The 19,509-nt window shown below is 47.5% G+C and overlaps 1 protein-coding gene across 3 annotated transcripts in view; it reads right to left on the reverse strand.

The window, feature by feature from the left end:
• The window catches only part of NOS1 (nitric oxide synthase 1), a 151,039-nt gene that overhangs the window by 12,695 nt on the left and 118,835 nt on the right, over positions 1-19,509 (reverse strand). For all 3 annotated transcript variants that reach the window (XM_009426346.5, XM_016924328.4, XM_063785030.1), the window contains 6 exons: positions 19,030-19,108; positions 10,974-11,167; positions 8,382-8,551; positions 3,828-4,038; positions 3,080-3,167; positions 1,413-1,534 (listed from right to left, as the gene is read on the reverse strand). In XM_009426346.5, coding sequence (XP_009424621.2) covers positions 1,413-1,534; positions 3,080-3,167; positions 3,828-4,038; positions 8,382-8,551; positions 10,974-11,167; positions 19,030-19,108 — 864 coding nt within the window. The remainder of the gene's footprint in view (positions 1-1,412; positions 1,535-3,079; positions 3,168-3,827; positions 4,039-8,381; positions 8,552-10,973; positions 11,168-19,029; positions 19,109-19,509) is intronic.

A 19,509-nucleotide genomic window follows, 5' to 3' on the forward strand; every position in this document is an offset into this window, starting at 1 on the left:
CACTATATTGCCCAGGCTGGAGTGCAGTGGTGTGATCTTGGCTCACTGCAACCTGCAGAGTGAAACCTGCAGAGTTTCACTCTTGTTGCCCAAGGTGGAGTGCAATGGCACTATCTCGGCTCACTGCAACCTCTGCCTCCTGGGTTCAAGCGATTCTCCTGTCTCAGCCTCCCAAGTAACTTGGATTACAGATGTGCGCCACCATGCCTGGCTAATTTTGTATTTTTAGTAGAGACAGGGTTTCACCATGTTGGACAGGCTGGTCTCGAACTCCTGACCTCAACTGATCCACCTGCCTCAGCCTTCCAAAGTGCTGGGATTACAGGCGTGAGCCACTGCACCCGGCCACGATGTACTCAACTTTCTAAGCCTCTGCTTCCCTATTTGCAAAATGGAAGTAACAGGACTGTTGTGAGAAATGAATGTGAAACATTACAACTCTGCCTGATACCTGGCAAGTACTTTATAAATGTTAGCTATTCCGCTAGAATGACAGTTTCATGGGGGCAAGTTTTTACTGACTGATTGATTTGTTTTTGTAATCATCCCTCGAATCAATGGAAAGGTTTTCATTTCTATTTTAGTTGCTTTTCTGTCTTGTTCACTGCTATGCCCCAACGCCTCCAATAGTGTTTGGCACTCATTAGGTGCTCAATAAATCCTTGTTTTATTGTATTTTATTTTATTTTATTTTATTTTTTTTCTCAGACGGAGTCTCACTCTGTCACCCAGGCTGGAGTGCGGTGGCACGATCTCGGCTCACTGCAAGCTCCGCCTCCTGGGTTCACGCCATTCTCTCACCACAGCCTCCCAAGCAGCTGGGACTACATGTGCCCGCCACCACGCCGGGCTAAATTTTGTATTTTTTAGTAAAGACAGGGTTTCACCGTGCTAGCCAGGATGGTCTCGATCTCCTGACCTCGTGATCCGCCGGCCTCCCAAAGTGCTGGGATTATAGGCGTGAGCCACCACGCCCAGCCAATAAATCCTTGTTTAACGCATGCCACAATTTGGGTTTCTTTCTCTCTCTCTCCTCCCAAAGCTGATCTGCTGTGTCTTTCACATAGCACTTGCTCTTGAATAACAGTCTTTGAAATAATTACATAAGCATAGCCATTTGATAAGGACTAATGCCTATCTTTTCCAGGCTACTGGATTTTTTTTTGAAGAGATCACATCTTAACAGTCAAAGAAATGTCCTCTGGGCCTGGAATTTCAGGCCCCTGGGACAGGCTGTTTGGATTACACCATGAACTTCACCTGTAGGTCAGGCTGGTGCTACACGCCCCAGCTTTTCTGAGGCAGTGACGCCGTGGAGAGACACCTTCACTGTTCTCTAGGGCTGCTGAGACACAGCTGGACCTCCCCAGGTCCGGGGGTGGGAACCAAGTGGCCACTGGACTGTAACCCACCTTTGTGTTGGATATCAAATTGCCGCTGTTGCCAGAAGCTTCGGAAAGGGGCAATGCCGGTGCCTGGTCCAACGAGGATGCAGGGGACTTGGGGGTTCCGGGGCAGGTGGAAGCTGGGTGCTCTGGGCAAGGAAGAGGGGGTCAGAAGTCTTGCAGAGCTCAAATCCAATCAAGAACAATTGAATCTTAGGTAGACCAGGTGGCCATCTTCGGTAGACATACAATGAGACTTAAGGCTCTTCAGCCGGGGCCAGGTGCCCCTTTCCAGGGTAGGAGTCTCATCGATTAGGGGAATTCCAAAAATGGGGGGTCCTCAAGTTCTGGCTATTTCTCCATTCCCCAATTCTTCTCACTGCTGAGCTCAGCAAATTCAACCCAGGGTATCTCTACGCTGGCACCCTGGTCACTTGGGGTGAACACTCCTTTGTCGTGGCACTGTCCTATGCATGGTAGGGTATTGAGCAACATCCCTGGCTTCCACCCACTAGATGCCAGGAGTACATGTGAGTTGTGACAACTCATAATGTCTCCAGACATTGTCAAATATCCCTGGGTGGCAGGGATGGGGTGGGGTGCTGCAAAAATCACCCTGGTTTGAGAGCCACCCTTTTTTTTTCTTTCTTTTTTTTTGAGACGAAGTCTCACTCTGTCACCCAGGCTGGAGTGCAGTAGTGTGATCTTGGCTCACTGCACTCCACTTCCCAGGTTCAAGCAATTCTCATGTCTCGGCCTCCCAAGTAGCTGGGATTACAGGCACCCGCCACCACCCTCGGCTACTTTTTTTTTGTATTTTAGTAGAGATGGGGTTTCGCCATGTTGGCCAGGCTGGTCTCGAACTCCTGACCTCAAGTGATCTGCCTGCCTTGGCCTCCAAAAGTGTTGGGATTACAGGCGTGAGCCACTGCGCCCAGCCCAGAGCCACTGGTTTAACCAACCATGAAATCTTTAAATCAAGGAGTCACAGACTTCAGTGTGTAAAAGAATCACCTGGGGATGTTCAAGGTGCAGATTCCTGGGCCATACGGTACATCTGGGCTCAGGACTCTATGTTTGAAACACCCCAGAGGACTCTGATGCCAATAAGATTTGGATCATTATCAATGGCATGTGGATCATATCGTGAACATTCTAACCTCAATGGTTGAGAAAAATGATGGGCCAAAGTCACTGTTCAGGTAGAGAAGTTATTGATCGACAAAACAGGTTAACTATAACTGGTCTAAGATCAGCTATAGCCTTTACAGCTGAATTTGGGAGGAAAAGCTCCAATGAATGGGGGTGATTGGATTTTTTCCATCTCTAGGAAACTGGGACTGATTGGGAGCGAGCAGTAGAATTTGGCTAGAATTTCCACTAGCCCATACGGTCCATGAAGGTGGAGACTGTATTTGCATGGTTTTCCCCGATAGCTCCAGCACCTAGCCCAGTACACGCCCAAATGAAATGTGTGTTGCATTGACTTGACATTGACCAGAGGACTTGCCTAGCTTGCTGTGCTGCTCTGATCTTGTTTCCTTAACAACTAAGAGAGACGCAGGACATTGGTCTCCATCCTGTGTCACCCAGCCATCTCTCTAGAACCCTTCAGACTGGTCCACCTACCCCAACTTGTGACATCAATATGCAGATTTGAGATGATTGCTCATTTTTCTCCACTTATTACTCACCCTCTCACGAAACAGGGGACCAGTTCGTCAGCCTGTATCCGGTTGAGCCAGGAGGAGCATACGCCGTGGTGAATTGGTCCTTCTCCATCTAGTAGAATAACCAAGGCAGTCAGGGCCACCCACTGCTCCCGAGCACGGCCTCCCCTCCTCCCTCCAATGCAAAATACCCACAGGCCCAGTGCCAAGTTTATCCTTTGGAATTCCTCCCCAGGATCCCTTCCTCTGAAGGGCAAGAGGAAATGGTATAGCTGGGGTGACTTTGTGCCTGTGCAACCACCCAGGGTTCTATTGGGTAGGGGTGGGTCGGATTCGAATCCTTCCCTATTGAAGGGTGCTTTTGGTGGCTTGCTGGGCTCCTGGGACGGGCACTGTGCATTTTAATTGCTTTATCTAGGAGGAAAAATACAGGGCAGAGCTTGGGTTATCTGACTTACAACCAGCTGGGCATGATACAGCAGAGCGCTCTCCCAGGGAGTGAGTAGTGGTGGCTTGTTCTAGTTGGTGCTTTGGGGATATTAGGGGGCGCCATTGTAAATACACATCTTGCCTCTTTCCTAATTCTGCTCAGGCTTGGCTCTGCACCAGGGGACAGTTCACCTGCTGCTTCTTCCCCCAGCTTTCTGGTCTTGGGGATGAGTTTCTTCCCAGGGATTTGGGACTTAGCCTGCAGACGGTGGTTTAGGGAACCCTCCAGAGGCCCCTTGAGGGAAAATGCAGCCGAGGAGGCTCTCCCAGTGCCTCCGCCCACCTCGAGTGCGGTAGGAAACGATGGCCACAGTGAGGTGCACTTCATCAGGGTACATGTCTGGGGAGGAGCTGATGGAATAGTAGCGGGGCTGCAGCAGGGACAGCTGGGTCAGGAGCAGGGTGGCCGGCATCTGGATAGATGGGAATTCCTCCAGCACCTCCACGATGGTGGGGTTCTTGCCCCATTTCCATTCCTCGTACTCCTGCAAACCCTGTGCCAAGGAGATGGACAGAGACAAGCTTGAACCCAGCTGCCACATACTTCCCATGAGGACCTGAGGGGGTCCAGGAAGAAGGCAAAATAAAAGTAACAGTTGGCAGGTGCAGTGGCTCATGCTTGTAATTGCAGTGCTTTGGGGGGGCCGAGGAGAGAGGATCACTTGAGGCTAGGAGTTCAAGGCCAGCCTGGGAAACATAGTAAGATCCTGTCTCTACAAAAAATTAAGAAAAATTAGCTGGATGTGGTGGTGGATGTCTGCAGTACCCCAGTTTCTTGGGAGGATGAGTTGGGAGGACTGCTTGAGTTCAGGTGCTTGAGGCTGTGGTGAGCTATGATCATGCCACTGCACTCCAGCCTGGGTGACAGAGTGAGACCCTGTTGACAGATAGAAAGAGAGAGAGAGAGAGAGAAAGAAAGGAAGAAAGAAGGAAGGAAGGAGAAGGAAAGAAAGAAAAAGAGAGAGAAGAAAAAAGCAAGAAAGACAGAAAGAAAGAAAAGAAAAAGCGAGCAATAATAGTTAACACTTGAATAGCAATTATTCTGTGCTAAGTTTTGATTCTCATGAGGACCTTATGAAATAGGTATTACTGTTTCCCCATTTTCTAGATGAGGAAACTGAGGGTCATAGAGGTCCCATGGCTACTAGGTGGTGATGCTGGGTGAAACTGATCCTTGCTCTAGACAGTGTGTCCTCAGAATCTGTGTTCCTAGTCACTACACACTCCTGAAGTCAAGAGAGACGCACTATGGAAGGGAGTCATGACTCATGCAGGGAGTGGCAGGCATTCAGTGGAGACCTATGATTTGTTGGTTGCAGAGTCTGGAGATGCATCTTTGGAGAGCTTGGGTCATGTTCATGATGGTGAGTGACAGCCCCGGAAAATCAGGTTGGGGTGTGTGGAGGACCATGTTAGGGGACGTGTTGACAGCAAAGCCCAGCTGTAACCAGGCAACAGAGGAACTCTCTGGAGCTCTGGAGTTATTTTTCCTTAATCTCAGAAGACGCCCTAGGCAGTCTCTGATTGCTGGAACAGAAGGCTCAGTTTCTGAGACCAGGGTGCGAGTGCACTGTGTAACAAAGATTTTCACCATGTTCCTAAAGACTGTCCTGGCCTTATTTATTTATCTATTTTTTAAATTTTTTTAAATTTTTTTTTTGAGATGGAGTCTCACTCTGCTGCCCAGGCTGGAGTGCAACGGCACGATCTTGGCTCACTGTAAGCTCCGCCTCCCGGGGTTCACGCCATTCTCCTGCCTCAGCCTGCCGAGTAGCTGGGACTACAGGCGCCCGCCACCATGCCCGGCTAATTTTTTGTATTTTTAGTAGAGACAGGGTTTCACCGTGTTAGCCAGGATGGTCTCAATCTCCTGACTTCGTGATCCACCCACCTCGGCCTCCCAAAGTGCTGGGATTATAGGCATGAGCCACTGCGACCGGCCTGTTCTGGCCCTATTAATAGGCGATGGCATCCTTGACATTGTGCTTCTCAGACCTCCAGCCTGACTGGCTTGCAGTTGCAGGAGCAACATGGACCAAGAGCCCTGGCCTCTCAACTCTTTGAAACTGACATCACCTAAAACTGACATCCGTCACCCTGTTGGTGCCAGGCCTGGCTTCCCACAGGCTGCTCCCTGCCAATGACCAAGCACAGGAGTCTCCAGGGCTACTCAAGGACCTTGCTGGGCCTTCCTTAAACTGCACTGCTATCTAGAACGTTCCCATCCAACCTTTCTTCCTTTTCCTTTGGTTGGGGTTAGATTTGTTTTGAGGTCTGATGGTTCTCCCAGCCTTATCTGATCCCTTTCCATTTTCTGTCACACAGGTGTTTCCCCTAATAAAAATCCTTTCTCATTTAATCCTGTCTTGAAGTCTGCACTTTTTGGAAGAAATGAACTAATACATATGGGTTATATCAAATTCTTCTATCTATCTATCTATCTATCTATCTATCTATCTATCTATCTAGAGACAGATTCTCGCTCTGTCACCCAGGCTGGAGTGCAGTGGCATGATCTCAGCTCACTGCAACCTCTGTCTCCTGGGTTCAAGCAAGTCTCCTACCTCAGCCTCCCGAGTAGCTGGAATTACAGGTGCCCACCACCACACCAAGCTAATTTTTGCATTTTTAGTAGAGACGGGGTTTCACCATGTTGGCTAGGCTGGGCCCGAACGCCTGACCTCAGGTGATCCGCCTGCCTTGGCCTCCCAAAGTGCTGGGATCACAGGCGTGAGCCACTGTGCCCGGCCTATTTATTTATAGAGATGGGGTCTTGCTTTATTTATTTATTTACTTATAGAGATGGGGTCTTGCTCTTTCATCCAGGCTGGAGTACAGTTGCAAGATCGTGATTCACCACAGCCTCGAACTCCTGGGCTCAAGTGATCCTCCCACCTTAGCCTCCTGAGGAGCTGGGACTACAGGCATGTGCCATGACGCCCAGCTAATTTAATTTTTTTGTAGAGATGGGGTCTCTGTTGCCCGGGTTGGTTCCAAACTCCTGGCCTCAAGCAATCTTCCCATCTCTGCCTCCCAGAGTGCTGGGATAACAGGCATGAGCCACTGTGCCCAAATTCTGCTTTAAATAAGATAAAAACAGTGCAATCTAATAAGGTACCAACAGTACAATCTATGATCCTTCTTCCTATTAGCCACCCTCCCCCATTAATTAAAAGTTTTAAATCAAAATTATACTTGCAGATAGTCTAAAAAGTTAAATAACTTTGTAAAGCTTATGATTAAAAATAATGGTCTCCTGTTCTACCTCTGCCATCTGCTTCCAACTCCTCGGAGGTAACTACTTACAGCCCTTTAAGTGTTCCTTCTGCTATTTATTTTCATATTTCTAAATACTATGCACTCGCTAATTAGCCTCTTCCTTGCTGCCCACCATTCAATCCCCTCTCCTGGACGGCAGAAGAAAGCTAAGCCATCCTGTGCTGGGGGCTTGCTCACTGGGAAGGAGCCCCCATTGGGAGCAGCGTGGGTGGTTCTCCTGGGTAGAATTTTTATTGAGCAAGGCTTTGCAGTGGGCTGGGGCAGGTGATCCCAGGGTTTCTAAGCAAGGTGGTAGAGGCTACGTTTGGTTCATTTTACAATCAGAGACCTCTGATCTCTAATAGTCCCCCCTGCAGCTCCTCTGCATTGGCAAAAGCTCATCATTTGCAGCCACATGGATGGAACTGGAGGACATCGAGTTAAGTGAAGGAAGCCAGGCACAGTAAGACAAATTTTGCACGTTCTCATTCATTTGTGGGAGCTAAAAACTAGAAGCAAATAAAGTCATGAAGATGGAGAGTAGAAGGAGGGCTACCAGATGCAGGGAAGGGTAGTGGGGAGGAGTGGGGGAAAGTGGAGATGGTTCATGGGTACAAAAATACAGTCACATAGAATGAATAAGATCTAGGCCGGGTGCAGTGGCTCATGCCTGTAATCCCAGCACTTTTGGGAGGCCGAGGTGGGTGGATCACCTGAGATCGGGGTTTGATGGTGAAACTCCATCTCTACTAAAGAAAAAACTACAAAAATTAGCTGGCCATGGTGGAAGGCACCTGTAATTCCAGCTGCTCGGGAGGCTGAGGCACGAGAATCCTTTGAGCCCGGGGAAATGGAGGTTGCAGTGAACCGAGATTGCACCATGGCACTCCAGCCTGGGCTAGAGAGTGAGACTCTGTCTCAGAAAAAAAAAAAAAAAAAAAAAAAAAAAAGAATAAGATCTAGTATTTCCTAGATCTAGACAAGGTGACTGTAGTCAACAACAATTTATTGTATATTTAAAAATAACTAAAAGAGTGGAATTGGAATGTTCCCAACACAAAGAAATGATGAATGCTTGAGGGGATGAATACCCCATTTGCCCTGATGTGATTATTACACATTGTATGCCTGTATCAAAACATCACATGTACCCCATAATATATATACCTACCAACCAAGTACCCATAAAAATAAAAATTAAAAAAACAAAAAACAAGAAAAAACCTTATCTTTAAACCAAGGCACGGTGAGATCCTGTTTCTTTTTCTCCTAAGCATGGGCTAAGATGGCACTAATGGAAGCTCAAGGTTCCAGAAGAAGACAGAAAGAGTTAGAATAGCAATTTCTGTTGTAGCCAGGGAACTGTTGATTCAAGGGAGTCACTCTTGCTCTGCCAGGCCTTAGAACTGGTGGAAGACCAGCCACGTTGGACCAGCCAATATGGCAATCTACAGCAAATAATGGCCCCCTTGGCTCAAGACTTCCATCTGCTGGAAGCCTGGTAATAACAGTTTTCAACTCTTTAATGACGAGGAGGTGAAATGCGCCCCCTAGGGTTGTGCGAAGCCTGGGGACACACCTTGCTGAGGACCAGCAGACGCTGCTTCTCCTTCTCGCTGGTAGCTAGGGAGGCAAACTGCTGCAGCTGCAGGGGCGTTGGTGGCGTGGTGATGTCCAGGTAGTACTTGAAGGCCTGGAAGATGGTGCAGGGCGGGAGGCGGAGCTCGTCTGTCCAGTTACTGATGACACCTGTGGAGGTACAAGGCAGGTGACAGGTGGGTGTGGGAGGGCTTGAGTCCAAGTCGGTGTTTCAGGTCTGCTCCTGGAGCAGAGGATGGGGCCAGGAGAGGAGGGTGGCTCCAGAGCCAAGCAACCTTCTAGCTCTCCACCTTCCATGCCCAGAATCCAGGGGATTTCATGTGTGCAAGAAGCAAATCCCAAATTAGGCAAATGAATCCAAAAATTAAGAAAAATACATGAAGAGAGGAGAAAAATACTAAAATAGCATGACATAGTCCACTGGCATTCTATACAATGAGCCCCCAGCTGTGTGTGACAGAGATAAGCCTATTTCGGCCCCATGTGTCTTTGCATGGTATCAGCCCCTCACCCCCTGAATGGGATGTTAGTGTTGTCATTATAAACACTAACACATTCTATATGCCGAGTACTATTATTAGTATTTTATATTAGCTCATTTAATCATCACAACAATCCAAGACAGTGTTATTCTTCTCCCTGCTGAGAAAAATAGAAGCATAGAGAGGTTAAGAAATTTGCCCGAGATCACACAGCTCATAAGCGTGAAGTCAGGCAGTGTGGCTTCAGACGTTGTTCTGACTACCATATTGTACCCCCTCTATATACTCTTCATCCAATACATCCCTAAATATAAGCCTCTTCTCCATCAGGGGTTCAATCCCAAATAAAAAGCTCTATTTCAACACAGAGGAAGTACTGTCTGGGTTGGATTTATTTTTATTTTTATTTTATTTATTTATTTTTTTGAGACAGGGTCTCACTCTGTTGCCCAGGCGAGTGCAGTGGTGCGATCACAACTCACTGTAGCCTTGAACTCCCGGGCTCAAGTGATCCTCCCATCTCATGCTCCTGAGTAGCTGGGACTACAGACGTGTGCCATCATGCCTCACTACTTTTTTTTTTTTTTTTTTTTGAGATGGAGTTTCGCTTTTGCTGCCCAGGCTGGAGTGCAATGGTGTGATCTTGGCTCACTGCAACCTCTGCCTCCTGGGTTCAAGCGATTCTCCTGCCTCAGCCTCCTGAGTAGCTGGGATTACAGGCATGTGCCACCATGCCTGGCTAATTTTTTGTATTTTTAGTAGAGATGGCATTTCACCATGTTGGCCAGGCTGCTCTCAAACTCCTGACCTCAGGTGATCCACCTGCCTCGGCCTCCCAAAGTGCTGGGATTACAGGAGTGAGCAACCATGCCCGGCCTGATGCCTGGCTAATTTTTGTATTTTTTTGTAGAGATGCAGTTTTGCCATGTTGCCCAGGCTGGTCTCGAACTCCTGGGCTCAAGTAATCTGCCCGCTTCAGCCTCCCAAAGTATTGGGATTACAGGCGTCAGCCACCTCACTCAGTCAGGATTTATTAAGAGAGGGTATGTCTCAGCCGGGTGCGGTGGCTCATGCCTGTAATCCCAGCACTTTGGGAGGCCAAGGCGGGTGGATTACCTGAGATCAGGAGTTTGAGACCAGCCTGGCCAACATGATGAAACCCTGTCTCTACTAAAAATACAAAAAATTAGCTGGGTGTGGTGGCACGCGCCTGTAATCCCAGCTACTCAGGAGGCTAAGGCAGGAGAATCGCTTGAATCTGGGAGGTGGAGGTTGTGGTGAGCCAAGATTGCGCCACTGCACTCCAGCCTGGGCAACAAGAGCAAAACTCTGTCTCAAAAAAAAAAAAAAAAAAAAAGAGGGTATGTCTCTCTAAAGTAGTGCCTTCCTGAGAGGTTTTCAGCAGGGCTTTGACTACATGCTACTTCACATTCTATCCTGACTTTACATCCTAGCTCTTTTGTAAAAGTGACAGTCCTGTATTGGTCTGCCAGGTAAGCTCACTGCAGTTCCTTGTACCTGACTCCTGAGCCCACCTGTGCTCCTGGATGAAGCACTGAGACCCATTTGCCTTTGAAAGTTCTTCAATATGAATGTCAAGGATGGACACTTAAGCAGGTGAGAACTTGACCTAATGAGGTAAAAAACGTGGGCTCAATCCCTAGTTGGCCATCGAGCTTCCTATAGTACCTTTTGATTCTAAGAGGAGGCAGGATCAGACTTCAGCTGTTATTTACTTGGTGGACAATGGGGTACTAGAGATTTTCCTGAGGGCTAGTGGTGAGGATGGAAAGTGAAAAGAATGGCTACTGCTAAAGTCCGTGTCTAGTCAATGAAGGAAGGTAGCAGCCCCCTTCTCTCAATGGTGAGCCATCAATGGCCTGGCACTATGTGCATTTATTTGCTCAGCTGGTTGGGCCAAGGTTGATCAGTCATGAGAAAGGGGGAAATCTTTAGTCTCATAGGCTGTTAGCAACAGAGACCCACTCTCCTGCCTGGACTGGTGATTGGGAAGAAAGGGTATCTTCTTCCCCAGACACCCACTGCCTCTGCAGCTCCCTAGAGCAGGGAAGGGTCCCCGGGAATGTTACCTAAAGCCGTGTTCCGCTCCTCCAGCAGTTCCACTTTCACCATCTGGTTGACAGGGGGCGCGTCCTCCAGCCGCTCGATCAGGGCATTCACGAGGTCCTCGTGGTTGCCAGGGAAGACACCCAGGTGGTCCCCAGGCTGGTACTGCAGCTCCTGGTTCCCGTTGGTGTGGAGACGCACGAAGATAGTTGACCGACTGCAGGAAATTGCAGAGGAATCATAGGACAAGGGCCAGCAGCTACTTCCTCCTTTTTTTGCTCTTCTGTCTGTCCTTGTTGGCTGCAATTCTCCTCCTTCCATTCTTGTTGGGGCCCGTGCTAACCAAGCCTATGCCCCCATCATTCTATTATTATTATTATTATTATGGTGAGATAGGGTTTTGCTCTGTCACCCTGGCTGGAGTGCAGTGGTGCGATCACGGCTCACTGCAGCCTCTATCTCCCAAGCTCAATGATCCTCCCACCTCAGCCTCCCAAGTAGCTGGGACTATAGGCAGGCACCGTCATGCCTGGGTAATTTTGGAATTTTTTGTACAGATGGAATTTCCCTATGTGGCCCAGGCTGGTCTCAAACTTGTGAGCTGAAGCAATCTTCCCACCTCGGCCTTCCAAAGTGCTAGGATTACAAGTAAGGGCCACAATGCTCAGCCATCATTCTACACTGAGGCTTTTATCAAGGTCACCAGTGAACTCCTCACTGCAAATCCAGTGGCTGGTTCCTAGGGTTCATCTGGATCTGGAAGCAGTATTGGGCATAACTACTCATTCTCTCCTTCTTAACTCCCTTCTTTTGGATTCTAGCACCCCATTCTCAGTACTAATAGGGGTTCTCTCAGTGTCTAGCACTTCACTGGGACCATAGGCTGTGGTATCCCCAATCTGTGAAATTCTATATCTCCTAGGAATTCCAAGCCCCACCCCCTTTGGCAACCAGGGTTCCTCGTATTGTTATGGTAAAAGAAAAAGACTTGGCTTTAAGCTTGGGTTCCTCCTATGCATAAATTCATCAATATTACAAAATTGAGAGATGTAAAAAGAAAACACAGAAGGAAACTCATTGATGCCACCGGGTTATAACCTTTCTGCATTGATTTTTGTGTTTCAAGTTCAAGAGGCCTGTGCTAATCCAACAGCTTTCAATAATAAACTCTCAGAATGTGATTATTCTGGTCCTTTAAAAAGTTTCAGTACAGGCTGGGCACGGTGGCTCACGCCTGTAATCCCAGCACTTTGGGAGGTGGAGGTACACAGATCACCTGAGGTCAGGAGTTTGAGACCAGCCCGGCCAACATGACAAAACCCCGTCTCTACTAAAAACACAAAAATTAGCTAGGCATTGTGGCATGTGCCTGTAATCCCAGCTACTTGGGAGGCTGAGGCGGGAGAATCGCTTGAACCCAGGAGGTGGAGGTTGCAATGAGCAGAAACTGCACCACTGCATTCCAGCCTGGGCAACAGAGCGAGACTACATCCTCCCACCCCAACCCAAAAAACAAACAAACCCCATATCTGTATTTCCGTACAGATATACTGCATTTCACCCAACACCTGCAAACTCGAGGATCGATTACACTTTGAGAAATCAAATCCTTTGCACCCTTTGAGCTACGATTGCTTTTTCAGATCTGCTTTTTCTTCATTGCCAATTAATTTTCAGTGGCTAGAGACGCTTGATATTCAACATGAAGTTTCTATATTCTCTATGGTATGTAAATCAACACTTGAATAGCCCAATGGGACTCGCTATTTAAAGGAGTTTTTGGCTCAACCGAGAACCTTTTGTGCTACAAATAGCCACCATTATTAAAAAGAGTTGAGCGGGCACATTATTTTGGGGGAGGAAAGGGTGTCAAGTATTTTCTTGAAGCAAGGCATCCCCGCCCTTAGCATAGTGGGGAACTTAGCGACCATAATTGTGAATGGCAGTATTAGAGTCTGGAGTCCCACTGGCCCTCCATGGGCAGATCTTGCCCTGTCTGGGAACTTGCACGACTGAGCCTTCTCAGAGCTCACACCAGTCTTTGGTTCCTGGGGAGCAAAAAGACAACACCTCCAGAGAGCTGCAAGAAGGAACTCGCAGAAGCCGGGGCCAGCAGGGGGCGCTGTGGGGTTTCTAATTTGGGAGCCTCCTAAGTCTACCCAAAGGAAGCCTTTGAAAGGCCCGCAAATCAATTCCCGCTTTCTTCCCAGATCATCACGATTTGTACAAAATAGAAATGCAGAGGACCCAAACTTGCTGAGCTAGCTCATGAGCACAGCCACCTCCCCCAAAGTCCTCTTGAACGAGGCAGAGGGTGGCCGTGCAGACAAGGAGCAGGCATGGGAACGTGGCTGGCAGGTGGGCTAGAATACAAGGTGGGCCCAGGCTCTGGCCCTGCTGGGAGTTTAACCAAGGGGACTGACTCTGCATGCCGCTTGCTGAGAACCCTGGCAGAATGGCTGTGGGGCCCCAGGGCACCTTGGTGGACTGGTCTTTGATGCTTTGCTGGGAAGCCGACCCTCTGGGCGATAGCACTGGCTCAGAAACCAATTGTCTTAAATCTCAGTTCTGCTGAGCTTTGTAAGTGGAGAATTTTTAACATTTCATTATTATTTTTATTTTTATTTTTGAGATGGAGTCTCTCTGTGTTGCCCAGGCTGGAGTGCAGTCCACCTCCTGGGTTCAAGAGATTCTCCTGCCTCAGCCTCCCGAGTAGCTGGGATTACAGTAGCCCGCCACCATGCCCGGCTAGTTTTTGTACTTTTAGCAGAGACAGGGTTTAACCATGATGGCCAGGCTGGTCTCAAACTCCTGATTTCAGATGATCCACCCGCCTCAACCTCCCAAAGTGCTGGGATTACAGGTGTGAGCCACCACGCCTAGCCTATTTTTATTTTTTCTTCAAGCTTGGGACACTTATGGGCCATATGAGAAGTACAGGGAGAAAGGGAAGAGGCAATGGAACAGCAGCAGCCATTTGGGCCCTATTCCCTTCTCCCCCCGAGTGTCCCCTCTGTGTGACTTATGTCTAGCCACATCCAGAAGCATCACATATACACACATGCTTGGCGGTGGCTCAATGATAGGTTTGCAGATGAAAGAATAATTTGCTAATGTCCAGCATTAAATGGAAAAAAAACAGAAAATGTGCATTCTTCAGTGAAAAGAGTAAATATTGTCACCTGTGAACTGCTCAAGTTAACAAGGTTCATTCATTCCACACCTGTACATCATGTGTCAGGCACTGTTCTAGGCACTGGTGAGAGAGGGGAAGGACAGCAAAGTGCCCTATTCTCATTGAGAAGTCACTTAAAGGATCTCAGGTGGGGTTGGTGATGTGGATGAGTGGGTGGCGATGGGTTGAGGGGAGCAGGCTATGTCAGACAGGACGGTCAGGGAGACCTCTCTGGCGATTTGACACTTAAGCAGAGACGTGCAAAGACCTGCAGGCACAGCATTCCAGGGATGGGGAAGAGCACGTGCAAAGGCCCAGAGGCAGAGAAAAGGTGGCATGTTCAAGGAAGGGAAAGAAGGCTGGAGTGTTTGTTTGGAGGGTGGTAGTGGCCAGATCACAAGAGCCTCATGATGACCTGTCATGGCAAGGAGTTTGGAGGTTTCCTGAAGTCCAGCAGGAGACCATCAGGGGCTGTGAAGCTGGGGAGTGACAGGCTTCAATTTATGGTTTTAAAAGATGCCTCTGTCTGAGGACCCACTTGCATAGTAAAAGATTAGGGTGGGGGTGGCCAGAAATTCACACCCTATACAAGTAGGACACCTAGTCCTAACCAGTTTTTCGCGCCCTATGCAAATGGGACGCCTGGTCCAACCAATATTTTGCGTCCTATGTAAATCAAACACTGCCTCCTCACCAGGCATCTATAAACACCCCTGCATTTCACCGTGGATCTGGCAACCCATTTCTCCAGGACCCCTCTGTGCAGCAGAGAGCTATTGTTTCTTTTCTTTTCTTTTCTTTTCTTTTTTTGAGACAGAGTCTCACTCTATTGCCCAGGCTGGAGGGCAGTGGTGCAATTTTGGCTCACTGCAACCTCCACCTCCCAGGTTCAAGTGATTCTCCTGCCTCAGCTTCCTGAGTAGCTGAGATTACAGGCACCTACCACCACGCTCACCTAATTTTTGTATTTTTAGTAGAGACAGGGTTTCACCATGCTGGCCAGACTGGTCTCAAACTCCTGACCTCATGATCCGCCTGCCTCGGCCTCCCAAAGTGCTGGGATTACAGCTGTGAGCCACTGCACCCGGCCCTTCCTTTCACCTATTAAACTTCCACTTTTAACCTCAAATAAATAAATACATAAAATAAAGGAAAGAAAAAAAGGAAAGATTCTTCCGTCTGCTCTTCGGAAAATGATGTTTTTAGAGACAAGCTTAGAAACCAAGAGACAAGTTGGGTGGCTATTCCAGTCACTCAGACCAGAGATGCCTATGGCTTTGCTCAAAGTGGTGGGTCTGAGATGTAGTTGAAAGACAATGCCAAGGGCATCTGCTAAGAGACTGCATGACCCAGGCGAGGGAGAGAGAGGAGTGAGGATGACACTGGAAGTTTTGGCTGAAGCCAAAAGTTGATGTCCTCTGTTGAGATGGGGAAGGCTGGAGAGAAGAAATTTTACTTGAGGGGGGATGAGACTGAAGCATTCTCCCCATCAAGAACTCTCCACTGTAATGTCTGCCATTCTCCCAGACATCCCGGTGCTGACCTTGACTTCTGCTGTTCTTTCTTTCTGGACCTCCCTCCTCTCTCCTGCCTTTCTAAAGCCCACCCTCCCTTAAGAGGTTCATCTCAAGTCCTGCATTCCCCTCTTGCTCCTGACTTCTAGAACTTAGTGTCTACACCCCACACATTAGCGATCCATTATGTTCTCTCTTCTGTGTCGTTTGCTAATTGTTGTACGTGCATTAGAAAATTTATTTCCAGGCTGTGATGGTGACTGCGGTCACTTTTCTCTTTAGATTTTCAAGGATCACCCTCAAAAGGCTGCCTACTTCCTCATAAGCACTTTGTCTGCAATTAATGGTCTCTCACAGGGGGATTAGTGATATCTTGGTTGTGGCCTTTTGGGCCAGACAGCCCAACTTCAGCCTCAGGCGGGAGAAAAACAGGAGAGTCATGCTTTTCCACTCAATTATCCTTTTCCTTCTTCTTTTTTTTTTTTTTTATAAGCCTTATGAAGCTGGAAATGGTATTAAGCTTGAAAATAGGTAGTGCTTTTAAAGCACTTTAAGCTTGAAAATACAGAACATACTTTTTAAGAGATAAACACGGAGGTGTGACTGGGTCCTTTTTGTGCTAATTCATAACTGATTTTAATTCTACACTCCAGTTCTAACCTTGTTTGGAATATTCTCTTGCTAGTCACTTTTAGACTCGTAGCTTAGAGTCAGGTGCCTCCTCTGGATTGGTGGGGGTGGGGGCTGATTTTGGGACTTTTGGTTCCACTTAGTATCAAAACATTTGTAAGTTTCCTTACTACTTATGTACTATGGCTTTTGGAGTAAATTCTGTAAGCTGGTCTTTCATAGTTTGTTGCTGAAAGAAATTTCCAGTAGATTATTAGGCCTTCTCATACAATGCTACTTAAATCATCCCTTCCCATAGGACCAAAATAAGTAGTGAGAAATATATTTCAAATATGGAGCCCCTCTCTGTATCAGGGACCATTATGCTCTGAATTGCACTTAACTAATTATTCAGAGATTAATTTCCCACTCCATTTCTTTAATGTTTGAGAATCTAAGAGAGAATATGAGAGCCCTGGGGCTCTGCTGTGTTGATCACTTTTATCAAAGGTTTGGAGGATTACATAGAAAGCACACACACTAAATTTGCAGGTGACATGAAGCAGGGATGGATAAGGAATACGGATGGGACTCTATGATATGCTAGTTGCTTTATGTAGCTTATTTTTAATACTCAGCAGCCTTGCAATGCTGATGAGGCCATCTGTGTAGCCATTTGGCACACTGACTTTGGCGTCAGATAACCGGGTCGGTGTGACCTTGAGAAAGTCACTTGTATTTTCTAGCTGTCATTGTTCCTATTTAAAATGTGTATGATAAGAGTGCCTACTTCCCAGGCTGGTTAGAATTATAAAAGATCCTGGACAGAGGACTCAGCACAGTGCTTGGAACACAGAAAGCTCTAGAAAAACATTAGCAATCTTCAGAGCTATCATTCCCATTCTGTAGGTAAGGAGACAGGGACTCAGACCACCTAAATGACTTGGCCAAGGCCGCACAGCTAGTGTGTGGCAGAGCTGGGATTAGAACCCAGGACTGCTCAACTCAAGAGCCTACTCTTAGACATCACATCTCAAATTGATCAAACCGGCTCTGTCCATCCATCTCTCTCCTTGTATAAGTAATTTTTCTTTTTCTTTTTTCTTTTTTTTGAGACAGAGTCTCACTGTCGCCCAGGCTGGATTACAGTGGTGCAATCTTGGCTCACTGCAGCCTCCGCCTCCTGGGTTCCAGCGATTCGCCTGCCTCAGCCTCCTGAGTAGCTGGGATTATAGGCCCCCACAACCACGCCTGGCTAATTTTTGTATTTTTAGTACAGACGGGGTTTCACCATGTTGGTCAGGCTGGTCTCGAACTCCTGACCTCGTGATCCACCCGCCTTGGCCTCCCAAAGTGCTGGGGTTACAGGTGTGAGCCACCGTGCCTGGCCAAGTAATTTTTCTAGCACTAATGAAGGTCTTTGCATTGGTTCCCATTGAATGGAATGTTTTTCACTTTGTAGTTACAGCAGAAGATCTTTTCAAGTCTTGATTCTTTGCGCAGCATAGCTCACTGCAATGTGCTTGGTTCATCGGGTTACCCACCTCTGTTCCCAGAGCAGCAAGGGGGTCTCTATGGCACTTTGCAATGATTGGAAAACAGCCAGTCCTTGGAATCAACAAGAGCTTGTCCTTTACTGTGGGTGGCACCTGGGAGCAGAGGTGGGTAACCCGGTGAACCAAGCACAGCACAGTGAACTATGCTGTGCAAAGAATCAAGACTTGAAAAGATCTTCTGCTGTAACTACAAAGTGAAAAAGATTCCATTCAACAGGGATCTATGCAAAGACTTTCATTAGTGCTAGAAAAATTATTTATACAAGTAGAGAGATGAGCAGACCTGGTGTGATCATTTTGAGAAGACGTGATGTCTAAGAACAGCAGCGACCGCTTTTAATGGAAGAGCAGAACGGCCATCAGAACCGCGCCTGCGATCTCAGGCAGCATCAGCGCGTCCTGTTCAAATTGGTGATGGCAATAATAACCTCAGCACATTTGGCAGTGATCACATGCTCTCCACTGCACTGTGACCAGGTGAGAGTGACATTTCCAGCAGGACAGAGTGTGTCCTTTTACTAAAGCCAGAGGCTTGGGAAACCATCTCTTAGGAAGAATGACTTGAAGGAATCAGGCCCCACAGGAGATTGGTCAATGTTGTTGGCTATTTCCAGGTCTTTCATTTGGAAAGAAATAAACTTATTTTAGGTGTCACAGAGAGTAAAACTGGGTTTAAAATAAAGTACTAGGAAGACATGCTTTGGTTACATTAGATAAAAAGATATTGGTTATATTGGATATTAAGCTAATTTCTAACACTTAGGACTTCAAAACACAGAGTGGGCTGCTTTGTGAGGTAATGAACCTCCCATCAACCCAAAGAAATTTAAGCAGAGTGTGGGTAGCCACTTGTTAGCACTCCATTAAAAAAAATTATCCATAATAGGAAATACTTGGACTAAGTGATTTCCAGCTAAGATGCTGTGGTACAACGAACATGTGGCGAATCTACAGGGGTGTGGTCTATTGTTAACAATCACTCAGAAAACCCTTTTCTTTCCTCTTTTCATGAGACCAGTGCCATCTCCTTTTCCCACTCCTTCAGGTTGGAGCTAGGCAAAAGGAAAGCAGGAACCCCAGACACTATAAAGCAGCAAGGGGGTCTCTATGGCACTTTGCAATGATTGGAGAACAGCCAGTCCTTGGAGTCCACAGGGCTTGTCCTTCATCATGGGTGGTATTTGGGAGAAGACGTAGGTAACCCAGTGAACCAAGATGTTCCTACCTGGATTTAGGACTCTGGAGGTTTTGACGGCTAAGGAGCCGGGCAGCTGAGACTCGCTTTTTGTGGACATTGGATAGACCTGTGGGGAGAAAAACAACAGTCTTCCTGAGAAGGGGTTGAATGTTCCATTAAAAACTCCCCAGGTGGGGCAACGTGGCTCACGCCCATAATCCCAACTACTTAGGAGGCTGAGGTGGGAGGATCACTTGAGGCCAGGGGTTCAAGACCAGCCTGGGAAACATAATGAGATCTTGTCTCAGAATATTAATACAAACAAACACTCTGCAGCATTGTATTCACCCTCTACTGACACTTCCACTGCTCTCTGGAGTAGAATGAGAGACAGAAGAGAGGAGATGAGGCAGGCATTGGTTGGGATGGGTGGGGGGGTTGTGGGTAGTGCAGAACAAAAAGAAAATATAGTTGAGTTAAGTTGAGAAGAGGATGGTTTGGAAGAACACAGTACATTACTAGAGAGAG

This window comes from Pan troglodytes, chromosome 10, assembly GCF_028858775.2.
Source record: "Pan troglodytes isolate AG18354 chromosome 10, NHGRI_mPanTro3-v2.0_pri, whole genome shotgun sequence".
NCBI classification, from domain to species: Eukaryota; Metazoa; Chordata; class Mammalia; order Primates; family Hominidae; genus Pan; species Pan troglodytes.